This window comes from Solea solea, chromosome 16, assembly GCF_958295425.1.
Source record: "Solea solea chromosome 16, fSolSol10.1, whole genome shotgun sequence".
NCBI lineage: Eukaryota > Metazoa > Chordata > Actinopteri > Pleuronectiformes > Soleidae > Solea > Solea solea.
Genome location: NC_081149.1, coordinates 25,043,199 through 25,056,629, shown reverse-complemented (window position 1 = coordinate 25,056,629; position 13,431 = coordinate 25,043,199). Strand labels below are relative to the sequence as shown.

The window sequence follows — 13,431 nt, the reverse complement described above, 5'->3', positions numbered from 1 at the left end:
TAGCATCATGTTATCAGACTGGCACTGAAAGGGTTCAAATCCTGATCCTTATTTAATATTTGATAGTTTTGATCAGGACTAAAGTTGATCAAAAGATTTAACTTAAAAAAGCAGAAAAAAATTAATCTGTACGTTTATTGCAGCAGTTTATGGAAGTGGACATTTTTGTCCTTAATGACTTAAAAGGGTAGTACATTTTAAATCTGATGCTGCACAAAAACTAATAAAATAATAAATAAATAAAAAAAAGTCAATGTTTATGGACAAAAGTGTCCATAATGAAGCTTGAGGGTTAAATGTGCACATCCGATCTAGTCTTTTTTTGTTTTTTGTTTTTCTTGAGCAGAAAAACTAAATCAACAAAAGTTTTTTTTCTTGATGAATATTTGTCGTAAACCTAAATTTTTCCTTTGACTTTTTTTGAAAAGATTTCCCTGAAACGAGGCATAATTTTTAGGGAAATCTCTTAATCCACACTGCAGTACACATGCCAGACCTGTGTGTGGTGCTGTAACGCTGCTACTTCAAAAACTGAGTATGTGTGCGCTGTGAAATATGAAATGAAGAGTTAAATATTCACATTTTACACATTTGCTAAATGTTGCAGATTAACGTTAATGTTTTTAGGATTTTAACTTTGGAACTCTAAGTAGATTTTGGATTTTTAAGTACATTTTGAACTTTAAGTAGATTTTGGAATTATAAAAAGATTTTTGGAACTTTAAGTAGATTTTGGAATTATAAAAAGATTTTGGAACTTTATGTACATTTTGGAACTTTAAGTAGATTTTGGAATTATAAAAAGATTTTGGAACTTTAAGTAGATTTTGGAATTATAAGTGGATCTTGGAACTTTAAATAGATTTTGGAACTGTAAGTAGATTTTGGAACTTTAAATAGATTTTGGAACTTTAAGTAGATTTAGGAACTTGAAGTAGATTTTGGAATTATAAAAAGATTTTGGAACTTTAAGTAGATTTTGGAATTATAAAAAGAGTTTGGAACTTTAAGTAGATTTTGGAATTATAAAAAGATTTTGGAACTTTAAGTAGATTTCGGAACTTTAAATAGATTTTGGAACTGTAAGTAGATTTTGGAACTTTAAATAGATTTTGGAACTTTAAGTAGATTTTGGAACTGTAAGTAGATTTTGGACCTTTAAGTAGATTTTGGAGCTTTAAGTAGATTTTGGAACTTTAAGTAGATTTTGGAATTATAAATGGATTTTGGAACTTTAAGTAGATTTTGGAATTATAAATAGATTTTGGAACTTTAAAAAGATTTTGGAACTTTAAGTAGATTTTGGAATTATAAATAGATTTTGGAACTTTAAGTAGATTTTGGAACTTTAAGTAGATTTTGGAATTATAAATAGATTTTGGAACTTTAAGTAGATTTTGGAATTATAAATAGATTTTGGAACTTTAAATAGATATTGGAACTTTAAGTAGATTTAGGAACTCTAAGTAGGATTTTTAAGTCTTTCACTTTTGCTCCATTAAAGTGTCGTCATCAGTGTCCACAGCAGACGAACCTGCAGACACTGAACAGTGAAGCTGAACTGATGAATCAAACGTTCAGAGGAACTCCTGCTGTCCATGTTTAGCACTTTCAGTTTGCGGCGTTTCTGGGTCGGAACAAGCAGCAAAGGGTTAGCGTTTCAGCAGGAGGCTCCGCTTACCTGCAGCCGTCAGCAGAGGCCAGGAATAATACCTGCATCATCAGGTTACCACAGCCCTCTCATCTGACCCGCTGCCTCATTACAGTCATGAGCCGCTGATATCTGTGCAGGGGGGACCTGGGGGGGGGGGGGGGCTGGGGACATCAGTGCTCCTCTCCAGGAAAGAAGCTCTGAGTGTGGACATGAAGAAGCAGGATGAGAGTGTTGGGTGTCCATCGTACAGAGGTGTCGTCTTACAGAACCATATCATCATGACCTCAGCACTGAGCACACACGCAGCGGTCTGACCGACAGACAGACAGACAGACAGACAGACAGACAGTGATCCCTGTGAGACCTCACACCAAGCCTGAAAGAAGGAGCACAGGCTGCAGAGACGTGAGGGACAAGAGTCTGACTGAGCGCAGACAAAAGCCCTGAAAGAGAAAGTGAAGACAACGTGAAGCCACGCCCACCAGAGAGCAGCGTCAACCTCACACTAAAGCACGGGGGGGTGAGAGGGTGAGGGGGTGAGAGGGTGAGAGGGTGAGAGGAGTCCAAGACAACAAGCAGAAGAAAACAAGCACCAAGGCTGCATTCCATTTCCCTCAAAGTCACTGCTGGGAATGACAGGAGGTCGAACAGCTGAATCACCTCCTACTGTAGTTTTATTGGTAGTTTAGTAGTTGTTTGCTGGTAGTTTAGTAGTTTTGTAGTAGTTGTTTTGCTGGTAGTTTAGTGGTTGTTTTGCTGGTAGTTTAGTAGTAGTTATTTTATTGGTAGTTTCGTAGTTTAGTAGTAGTTATTTTATTGGTAGTTTAGTGGTTGTTTTGCTGGTAGTTTAGTAGTAGTTATTTTATTGGTAGTTTCGTAGTTTAGTAGTAGTTATTTTATTGGTAGTTTAGTGGTTGTTTTGCTGGTAGTTTAGAAGTAATTATCTTATTGGTAGTTTCGTAGTTTAGTAGTAGTTATTTTATCGGTAGTTTAGTAGTTGTTTTGCTGGTAGTTAAGTAGTTTAGTAGTAGTTATTTTATTGGTAGTTTAGTGGTTGTTTTGCTGGTAGTTTAGTAGTAGTAATTTTATTGGTAGTATAGTAGTTTTTTTGCTGGTAGTTTGGTAGTTTAGTAGTAGTTAGGATAAACACGTAGCCTTCGACATGTAAGGTTTTAGCGCCTCATGTCTTTACTTAAACACGTTCACTGAAGTCGGTCAAATCTGATCGACTGTGAGGCTCCGCCTACTTCTCAAAGCTGAACTCCAACATGAGACACCAGTCCTGATGGTGGCGCTGCAGAGTTATTACCAAAGTTTCATCTCTTTTACCCAAAAAGAAATGGTTAAGTTGAATTAAAACATGTAAACAAACCCCATTACCATGGTTACACCTGTATGTCCTTTACTTCCTGTCATTCAAACATGACCATTTTCAAACCCCAGGTTTAGCAGGTGGAACAGAATCTTCAGTGGGATTAATGTGAGCGATAATCCTGACGTTACATCAGTGAGACACACTTCAGGAAGAGTTTGGGTTTTTTATTATCAAAGAAAAGTGGAAAATCAAATAAAAACGGTAAAAGTAAAAGAAAACTGTGTCTGCAACTTCACCGAAACAATCACGAGGTAAGACGCCGTTATCACACTTTAGAAAGGTCACTGATGGAGGAGCGCGAAAGATGTGTGAGCGCCACCTGCTGCTCACTCTCTGTGAACACATGAGAAATCTATGTCAGCTGAAGTCTGCGATATCTTTATCTCTCCCACACCAAACCATAGAGAACATAGAGAAAATCAGTGATTTTAGCTGGCGAGGACACAGGAGCTGCTGGTCCTCTGCTGCCTCGTGTGGTCACTTTGTGTCACTTATTTTAATCTAAATTAAGGATTTAAAAAGCTGAATTTTACAAAATAAGACATGTGAACTTAGTGATGGTTTGGTGTGGGAGAGTGAGTGGTTTATAAAAACGTGTTCTTAAGACGTCACTGACTTTATGATTGATTTCCTCATGTCTGTGTTTCAGGCTGCTTCTCAGTACAGGGGGCGCTCACAGTCACACACACACACACACACAGTGTGTCCAACAACAACAACATGTCCAAGGTCCATCCGCTCATGAGTTGGTTGGGATAGCCGTCCCCGCCTCCTCCTCACACTCTGCCCCGCCCTGTCGAGTCTCAGGTGTTGTTCTTGGCACAGAGAAGGTCAGGTATTCATTTACGAAGGACGCAGCAGTTTCTCACATTTAAAGCTCGTCACAGTTGGTTTTTGTTGAATTTTGCCCGCAGCAGTTCCGTGTCCACTCTGACCTTTGAGACGTGAAGCTGGCGTGTCCTTCACTTCACTTCATATCTACTCTTAGGAAGTCAGAGAAGAAGATGAAAGAAACTACAGGGAATTTCCATCATTCTACGTAAACTGGTTCTAATTATTTTCTTTTAAAACAACATACACAGAGAACAGTTAGTACAAAATAAAACAACACGCAAAAAAAGCTAAACGCTAAAACGGTAAATCACGCCGACACCAAACATCATTTGGCAAATATGTTGTTGTGAGTGGCGCAGGTTTGTTTTTTTCAGCCTTGTTTCACAACTGCAGCGTCTTTAACGACGTAAACAGACTCGTCGTAAAACTCTGCGGCCGAATCTGAAGATATTTTGGTTGGAACCGACGTGACCGGCAGAGGCGCAGGGTGAATGTTGGAGGAATCCAAAGAACAGGAACGATGAGTCGGATGAAATGTGTTTGTGTTTTTATTAAACGGGAGATTTTATCATCAGTTTTCTCACGAGCAGAGAGCGAAACAAGTGCTTTGTACTTTGACATAATGGTGTCATTTTGTAATTATTATTATTGTTATTATTGCTGTCAAAATGAAGACATTATGAGCAGAGATGGATGTAAATGTGAGCGCCAGGAGACACGTTTCCATCACACACGTCTAACTCCACTCGGCTTGGTGTCAGTCACTTCATAGCTCCTCCTCAACATGGGTGGAGTCATCATATCACATGACACAAACACAGAAACGAGTGACTGAAAGTGAATCATTGTCTTTTTAACTTTGATCTACAGTTGGACATTGTTGCTTTGACTCGTGACTCTTCAGTGACGACACTCTCTGACCAATCAGAGGCCGGCAGTCTGATGACATCACATGTTAGCATCGGCTCAGCTGAACCTCGTCGAGTTAGAAGTGTGTGATGGAAAAGAGCCAAAAACCTCTTATTGGAATATTTGGATCATTTATGATCACCGGGAATTATGTGGCTGTAGTACCACAGTGGGCCACAGGGATGAATTGGCAGTGAGGCAGAGTTGCTCTCTGAAGACCGAGCCAAAGATGACTGTCGTAAATTAGCGAGAGTTGCTAAGTGATGCTAGCGCTGTGTTCGCGGTCTGTGGGTGAAACGACTGAATCGATATTGTCTGAGAACGACGTTTTGACGGAGTTTAAACATGAAAAAAAGAACGTGATTTGATTGGCTAGCCCCTGTGTCAGAATGTTTGCATAGCACGATTTGATTGGCCTGTGCTTCCTCATAACGCCGCAGTCTGAAGTCATTTCACAGTTCCTGAAAACGTGATTCAAAGCAGTTTTGTTGATGAAGATGATGACGATGATGATGGACCTCGTGGCATCTTTGCTCAGTAGGCATCGTGAGTACGGATCCAACATGAATCCTGCTTCAAAATTTCAATCTCAAAACATGAAGAGCTGATTGAACAGTAAAAAAATATTCCACAGTACATCTGTGAAGGGTTTTTACAGGAAAACAGGACCTGGAACGAGGTTGTTCCTCAAAGGAGGGAGTCCACCCGGGTGCTGGGGTCACCACCTAATGAGTCTCCAAGGTCAAACAGCTGGTCCAGGTTGACAGTGGAGCTACACAGGAAATCGTTGTGGCTCTGTTCTTCTTCAGGCCAGGGGTTCTCCAGGAAGGCCGTGGCGAGGAAGGTCTCCTCATCAAAGTCATTTCTCCTTTGGGTCTCCGCCAGTACGTGGGCGTCCTCTGTCCCCGCAGGGGCTCCAGTGGGGGAGATGTGTCTCCCTCGCACTGTCAATTCGTCATCTTTCATGATGGGACTCAGGTGTTCTTCTCCCTCCAGACTGAGTTCCCCACTGAGGGCCGAGTCCAGCAGGGCATCCCAGTCAAAGTCTCCCTTCAGAGGTCCGATCTCCTTCTGTTCATCAGAGAGCAGTGGAGAGCTGGAGCGCCGCAGGACTTTGTTTGCACCACTTCTGGAGCCCAGCGACTGTTTCCTCTTAAGTCGTCCTCTGACCACCGGCCAGGATCCCAGCATGGTCCCCTCAGCCAGATGGGGATCCCAATTCTGGTCAGCACCGGTTGCCTCTTCAAACTCCTGTAGAAGGCGCTGGGAGTCTGGATTAATGCACAGGCCAATATGACCTCCTGCAGGGCGTCTGGACAGTGGTGGGAGGTTGACCCTGAGTCTGTTCTGCAGAGCCGGGTTGATCTGGACCGGAGGCATTCGCCTCTTCTTGTAGGCGCCACTCAGGAGGCGCTCGGCGTACTGCGGGTCAATCTTCCAGAAGCCACCCTTTCCTGGCTCGTCCTTCTGCCGCGGAACTTTGATGAAGCACTTGTTGAGTGATAGATTGTGACGGATGGAGTTCTGGAGAAAAAAAAAACAGACATCTTCACGTTATAACTTCATCAAACAACTTATTTAAGAAGCAGAAACTTGAGCCTGTCGTTTACTTCCACACACATGTCGCACGTGCCAAAGTGTCATTGCAAGTCGAATATCGCGGACCCTGGTTTACTCGCACATCAGGGTCCTGTAGTATCCCACGTCACCATCTGGTGGCGGTACAAGTCACAGGCAGAGGGAATAGGAATTATATGAGCGCAAAGCTTTCTGGTATCCATCCACCCGTCTCCAGGATAGCGGGGCTCACACCCTGGACAGATCACCTGACCATAGTTTTTGAATTTTGTAAGCGATGTAGGAGTTACAGTAAAGAGAAGACCCTGTGATGACAGATCCTGTCTGCAACCACTTTTCCCATCAACTCATGAATGTTCCCGTGCAATGCAGCAGGAAGCACAGGACATGGTGCTAATGTTGTGCACCGTTGCATTAAACCAGCCGCTCCATCGCAGCACCTGCACCTTCACCCGATCCTGAGTAAAGCAGTGACCCCCGTGACCTTTGTTAAACATTATCTGCCCCATGCACGGCCTTACAATAACGCCGAGACGCCACGGCTCACAGCTCCGTCAACCATTTATCCAGCTAAATTAAACTTTGCTCCAAAGAAATTCCTGAACCTTCGGCGGGAATCTGCCGCGACTCCTTCATCGATGCAGAAAACCGGTCACCGCACTCGGCTCAGATTTCTGTGGTCTTGGCAGTCTGTTAAATATTGTGTTAAATATTGTGTGACTTATGGTCAAAATAAATAAATAAAAAGAATTGACGCTCCCTTTCTGTAGGGACCGTGGCTTTTGTTCATTTGTAAATTTGTTTTCAAATCCCTGCGAGCTGTGGACGTTTGTGTGTTTTTAAATTATATTTACAAAAGACTAAAATCTACGTCAGTTTAAGTCTACGATGTGTACGTCACATGATCACGTCTTTATCTCACTGTGAGACAGACTTTTCCAACAGGAAACTGAAGTTTGTAAAACACTCATTCTCCCACACCAAAGCCCAGAGAGAAAATCAGGGATTTTAACATTACACACACACACACACACACACAGGAGATCCACTGCTGCCTCCATCACTAAGTTCAAATGTCTTATTTTGTGAATTTGGCATTTAAACGTCTTTGTTCAGATTGACCTCAGTGACACAAAGGGACCACAGGAGGCAGCAGAGGACCAGCAGCTCCTGTGTCCCTGCAGCTAAAATCATTGATTTTCTCTCTGGACTTTGGTGTTTGACACGTGTGTGTGTGTGTGTACCTGCCAGGTGGGATCAGCGTGTCTGTAGTAGCAGAAGTTGTCAGTGATCCACTTGTAGATGCAGGACAGCGTGATCTTGCTCTTCTTGCTCGCCTGCATGCTCATGCAGATGAGCGTGGCGTACGAGTACGGCGGCTTGATGTTGGCGTTGGTCGTGTAGTCGACCTCGTCGGGACAGTGACCGTGAGCCACGATGCTGGGCAGGGACTGCAGTCTGCTGTAGGCCGCCGCGGTGGGCTTCCCGGGGGTCAGGGGCATGTCCACGGAGGCAGGGTCCCCGGCCAGCGGGGAGGCGGGGCCGTCGGAGCCCGGCGGCTGGTGGCCGAACAAGTGGCTCTGGTGATGGTGGTGGACGCTGTGTGGCACGCTGGCACCGAGGATGGAGAATTCCTGCAGCCACTGCAGGCTGGTCAAACTGTCGTCCAGACACACGGAGCTGCTGCTGCTGCTGCTGCAGCTGCTGTCATGCTGCTGCTGCTGCTGCTGCTGCTGCTGCTGCTGCTCGGCCTGAGCGGCCGCAGTCACCACCTCCTCCTCCAGCCCCACTGAGCCCTCAGGCCAGGGGTCAGCACAGGTCAGAGACAGCATCGCTGTGTCCAACACCTCAGTCCTCTGGGTCACTACAGCTCCTCCCCCTATTATAGCGCCTCCCCCTGTCACTGCTGCCAGTACCTGAAACATTCAGAAAAACAAACATCAATAAGGAATAAAAATGAAAGAAGAAAACTTAATCCCTGAAAACAAGCGTTTACTTTTCTATGTGATTTATTCAAAGCCGCAGCTACCAGGGGCCCTAGATCACCAGGGGCCCCCTATTAGTGTGTGGAGATAAAAAAAACATTTGAACTTTATATATATTTAAATATTAAATGAATATGAGGACACTTTACTGCCCTCTAGTGTTCAAATCAATAACAGTCATGTGATCAAACTCAGCTCAGGGCCCCATAAAGGCCTGGTCCGGCCCTGGATTAATTTTTTTTTGACTGATTTCCTTCCTCTCTCTCTCACACACACACACACACACACACACACACACACACATGTTTGGCATTCATGACTTGAGGGGACATTGCATTGACTTACATTCATTTCCTGGAGATTTACCCTAACCCTTAACCACAGTTACTACTGGCCTAATCCTAATCCTAATCCTGACCCTAACCGTAAAACATATTTTCACCTTAAAATGTAGTCATTTACGTTATGGGGACTTGATTTTTGGCAAGTCCCCATAATGTGACTGTGTAAACAGGTTTAGGTCCCCACAACATTAGTAATACCTGGACACACACACACACACACACACACACTCTCGGTAAAGTGTGACGGCGCAGAATCAACACTGATGATGATGATGATGATGAAGATCACATTTAAAAACAGTCAAGTCTGTGTGAGCGCGTGAAGTCACGCACTTTCACCTTTGTACATTAACATTCTATACGTGTGTGTGTGTGTGAGAGAGAGAGAGAGAGTGTGTGTGTGTGTGTGTGTGTGTGTGTGAGAGAGAGAGAGAGAGTGTGTGTGTGTGTGTGTGTGTGTGTGAGAGAGAGAGAGAGTGTGTGTGTGTGTGTGTGTGTGTGTGCCTTCCGACAACGAAACTTCGAAGATTCTGGAAACCTCACTCTCTCACTCAGTCTCACACACACACACACGCTCTTTCTCCGCGTCACTGTAAATTTAATTGAATTATTTTTATTTTTTTGTTTCTCGCGCAGAATAAACTCCGTCTTTTTTTGGACCCTCCGTCAATGACGTCACTTTTATACTTTATGACAGATAAACACATTCTGTCTTTTCATTGTGAAAATGTATTATTATTACTATTTATTTTGTTGTCATTAAAGTTTATTTCTGCTCGCGCGCGTACAAACAAACACACACACACACACACACACACACACACAGAGAAAGAAGAAAAAAAAGTCTCTTTAAAGTCAAACACACATATTTAACCACAATAACGAATCGTATATTTGATTTAAAATGGAAATGTTTACTGTGTGTGTGTGTGTGTGTGTGTGTGTGTGTTCTGTCCCAAACTCTTACTTTGTAAGGACCAGTCGTCCTCATGGAGACCAGAACCTGGTCCTAATGAGGCAGAACCTAATTTCTGAGGAATTGGTTCAGTTTAGGATTAAATGTGTGTGTGTGTGTGTGTGTGTGTTAAAGAATAAAAACATAAACTCACCCGTCTGTGTTGAGCTCTGCGTCTTCACCTGTCCTCACAGTTGTAGTTAATAAATTCCTGTGGACACAGTTTCTTCTTCTTGTTCTTCTGCGTGCGTGTGTGTGTGTGTGTGTGTGTCAGCAGGGCTCAGTTTAATACCTGGCTGCAGGAGGTTTGTCCAGCAACCATAGAAACAGAACCCCCCCCCACCCCCCTCCCCCCTGTAAACAGCCTCCTGCTCCTCCATTGGTCGGCTGGTTTCCATAGCAGCGGATCTTTAATCAGCCTCATGTCAACTGAAGCTGCAGGTTCTCAAACAGAGGCCTGTGGTCACAGCAGAGGACACACGACGTCGCTCACACACACACACACACACACTCACACACACACACACACACACACACCAAAGCCCAGAGAGAAAATCAGTGATTTTAACGTCACAAACACAGGAGCTGTTCCTCCATCACAAAGTTCAAATGTCTCATTTTGTAACTTCGGCTTTAAAAATTCTGCATTTGGATTTAATTTAGTGACATTTAGTGGTTTATAAACTTCAGTTTCCTGTTGGAAAAGTCTGTGATCATGTGACACAGACATCAGAGACTTAGAGTGAAATGAATCTTTTGTTAAAGTGGCTAAAATCAGTTTTTTCTTCTCTCTTCTTCTAATCTTAAATATGATGACATCACACTGATGTGAGCGCATCTATTTGACAATGATTTGTTGGATCAGTGACACAAAGTGTGTGCGAGTGAAGGAATGTTCTTCTTCTTCTTCTTCTTCTTCTTTTTTGTCCATAAGAGAAAACACAGCAGCGGAACACAAAGCTTTGGCCCCTTGAATGTTTCCATTAGCGTGGCTCACTGGTTTTCTGAGGCTCCTCACAAAAGAAACTGTAAAGCAATAAAAGTGACGTGAAGCTGCCGACCGCCGCTGTGACTGACGGCTCAGACGTTAGCGAGTGAACGTCGCTTGTTTTAGTGCAGCAGAACAGACATTTATTTTGAAAACGGCAAAGTCATGTTTCAGTGTATATGAACAGAAACTTAGGTTACGGTTTAGTGTGGATGAAGAGAAACATTCATTTTGAAAAATATAAGGTTGTTTTTTAGTGTGGATGAAGAGAAACATTTATTTTGAAAACTGCAAAGTTATTTTTTTTAGTGTTAATGAAGAGAAACATTTATTTTGAAAAACGCATGGTTATTTTTTTCGTGTGGATGAAGAGAAACATTTATTTTGAAAAAAACATGGTTATTTTTTTCGTGTGGATGAAGAGAAACATTAATTTTGAAAAACGCAAGGTTATTTTTTTAGTGTGGATGAAGAGAAACATTTATTTTGAAATATGCAAGGTTATTTTTTTAGTGTGGATGAAGACAAACATTTATTTTAAAAATGCAAGGTTATTTTGTGTGTGGATGAAGAGAAATATTTATTTTGAAAACTGCAAGGGTTGTGTTTTAGTGTGGATGAAGAGAAACATTTATTTTGAAAACTGCAAGGTTTTTTTTTAGTGTGGATGAAGAGAAACATTTATTTTGAAAACTGCAAGGGTTATGTTTTAGTGTGGATGAAGAGAAACATTTATTTTGAAAAATATAAGGTAGTTTTTTAGTGTGGATGAATAGAAACATTATTTTGAAAAATATACGGTTGTTAAAATCAGTGATTCTCTCTATGGGCTTTGGTGTGGGAGAGTGAGCGGTTCACAAACTTCAGTTTCCTGTTGGAAAGGTCTGAGGGAAGAAAGAAAAGAAGGAAATAAATAAATGACATCACATCCTTGTCTCTGCTCACAGACGTCTCGTCGTTCCCGGGGGGGTCAGAGGTCAGGGAGGGAGCAGCCAACCACAGTGACCCTGCAGAGCGCCGGGGTCAGAGAGATTATAGACGAGCACGCAGCTGGAGAGATTGAGCTGCAGTGCTCACTCATAAACAGATGGGGGCGTCATACACCATGTAATGAAGTGCAGCTCAGATTCAGATCATATTTAACAACATGAAAATGCTATAGAACATAGATGTCAGTTTAAGTGTCTACAATAACTACGTCACGTTGTAAACCACTCACTCTCCCACACCAAACCCCACAGAGAAAATCAGTGATTTGAGCTGGCGGGGACACAGGAGCTGCTGGTCCTCTGCTGCCTCGTGTGGTCACTTTGTGACAGTGAAGTCAATCTGAACGAAGGTTTTCAAATGCCGAATTGACAAAATAACACACTTGAACCTGGTACCAGGTACTGTCTTTAGTACCTGCTCAGGCGTGCTGAGTTCAGGTACTATGTGATGATTGGTCAGACTACCGGACACTGACTGGCCAGAGTGTCGTCACAGGAAAAGACGTCCCACACACAAGCTGAAGCAGCACCGAACTGTAGATCACTGAAAACTACTTAACAATCGTAAAAACGTGTGTGAATCTCCAACAACTACAGGAGTCTGGTGTAAAGTCACTTGTCACACTGGAGGCAGCAGTGGATCCACAACTCCTGTGTGTGTGAGCTTAAAATCACTGATTTTCTCTATGGGCTTTGGTGTGGGAGAGTGAGTGGCTTACAAACAGTGAGATAAAGACGTGAACATGTGACATAGATATCATAGACTTAAACTGACGTAGATTTTTATTTTTTCATTAAGCGGTTTAAATCTTGTTGTGTCATGTGACGTAAAAACACGATGATCTCTCACTACAGCGTGTTTCTCCAGGTGAAGTCAGGTGGTTGCTGTTGTGTCCTGCTGTTGTCACGGTAACACAGAGCAACCATCAATAATAGATACACTCCGTGTGTCACAGCTGAATTATTCAGGCAGCTGCTGCCCCACACACAGGGTCACATGGTCACATGGTCACATGGTCAGGGGCGTTCCTGTCACGATTATCCAGAAACAAAATACAAATCATTTAGTCAAACAATATACATTTATTAAATTCATAAATATGAAGATGAAAAGCTGCAGCTGTGTTTTGAAACAGATTTATAATTAATATTTTCTTTCCTCATATATATGTATATATATGTATATATATATATACATATATCATTTAATTTATATATCATATAAATCAAATGATATAAATTATAAATTATATATTTTTATAAATGTTATATTTTAAGCTCCCTTTTAGTCAAACCTTTTGTTTTCTTTCTTTATTTAATTATTATTCTTTTTATCTAATTATTGTAATTATTTTCAGCTTCTGAAATGTTCTGGTTTCTTTGCTCCATGAGACAGAAATCATTAAAAGTGATGAAAAATACTTATTTACTTTTATTTTTGAACCAAACATCTAATCAGATGAATCGATTATGTAAATAATTGTTAAACATGGCACTAACAATAGAAATATGCAAAAAGATTATAAACAAAGTTAAATTCAAAGCATGAGTCAAAAACAATGATATTAAAAACAATAAAATAATAATAAAATAAATAATAAATCGTGAACTTAACGGTGAATATTGACGGTATTTACAATTAATTTACAGCCAATCAGCTCCGTGGAAAGACGTGACGTCAGCGTGCAACTGGAGCTCGAAATATAGCGCGTGCACAAACTCATTGGGTCAAACCGCAGAGGGGCGGGGCGATCGCTGTTGTCGTCTCCGCTCACCGGGAGTGTCCCTGACAGAGAAAACAAACGCCCCAGTGAGTTCAA

At 42.0% G+C, this 13,431-nt stretch overlaps 1 protein-coding gene across 1 annotated transcript; it reads right to left on the bottom strand.

The window, feature by feature from the left end:
• Window positions 1–3,178: 3,178 nt before the first annotated feature.
• Window positions 3,179–9,890, bottom strand: foxj1a (forkhead box J1a). The gene is made up of 3 exons (XM_058654066.1): window positions 9,789–9,890; window positions 7,595–8,266; window positions 3,179–6,296 (listed from the first exon to the last, which is right to left on the bottom strand). Exons 2-3 carry the CDS (start codon window positions 8,180–8,182, stop codon window positions 5,460–5,462), a joined length of 1,425 nt encoding a protein of 474 aa, XP_058510049.1. The 5' UTR covers window positions 8,183–8,266; window positions 9,789–9,890; the 3' UTR covers window positions 3,179–5,459.
• Window positions 9,891–13,431: the final 3,541 nt, after the last annotated feature.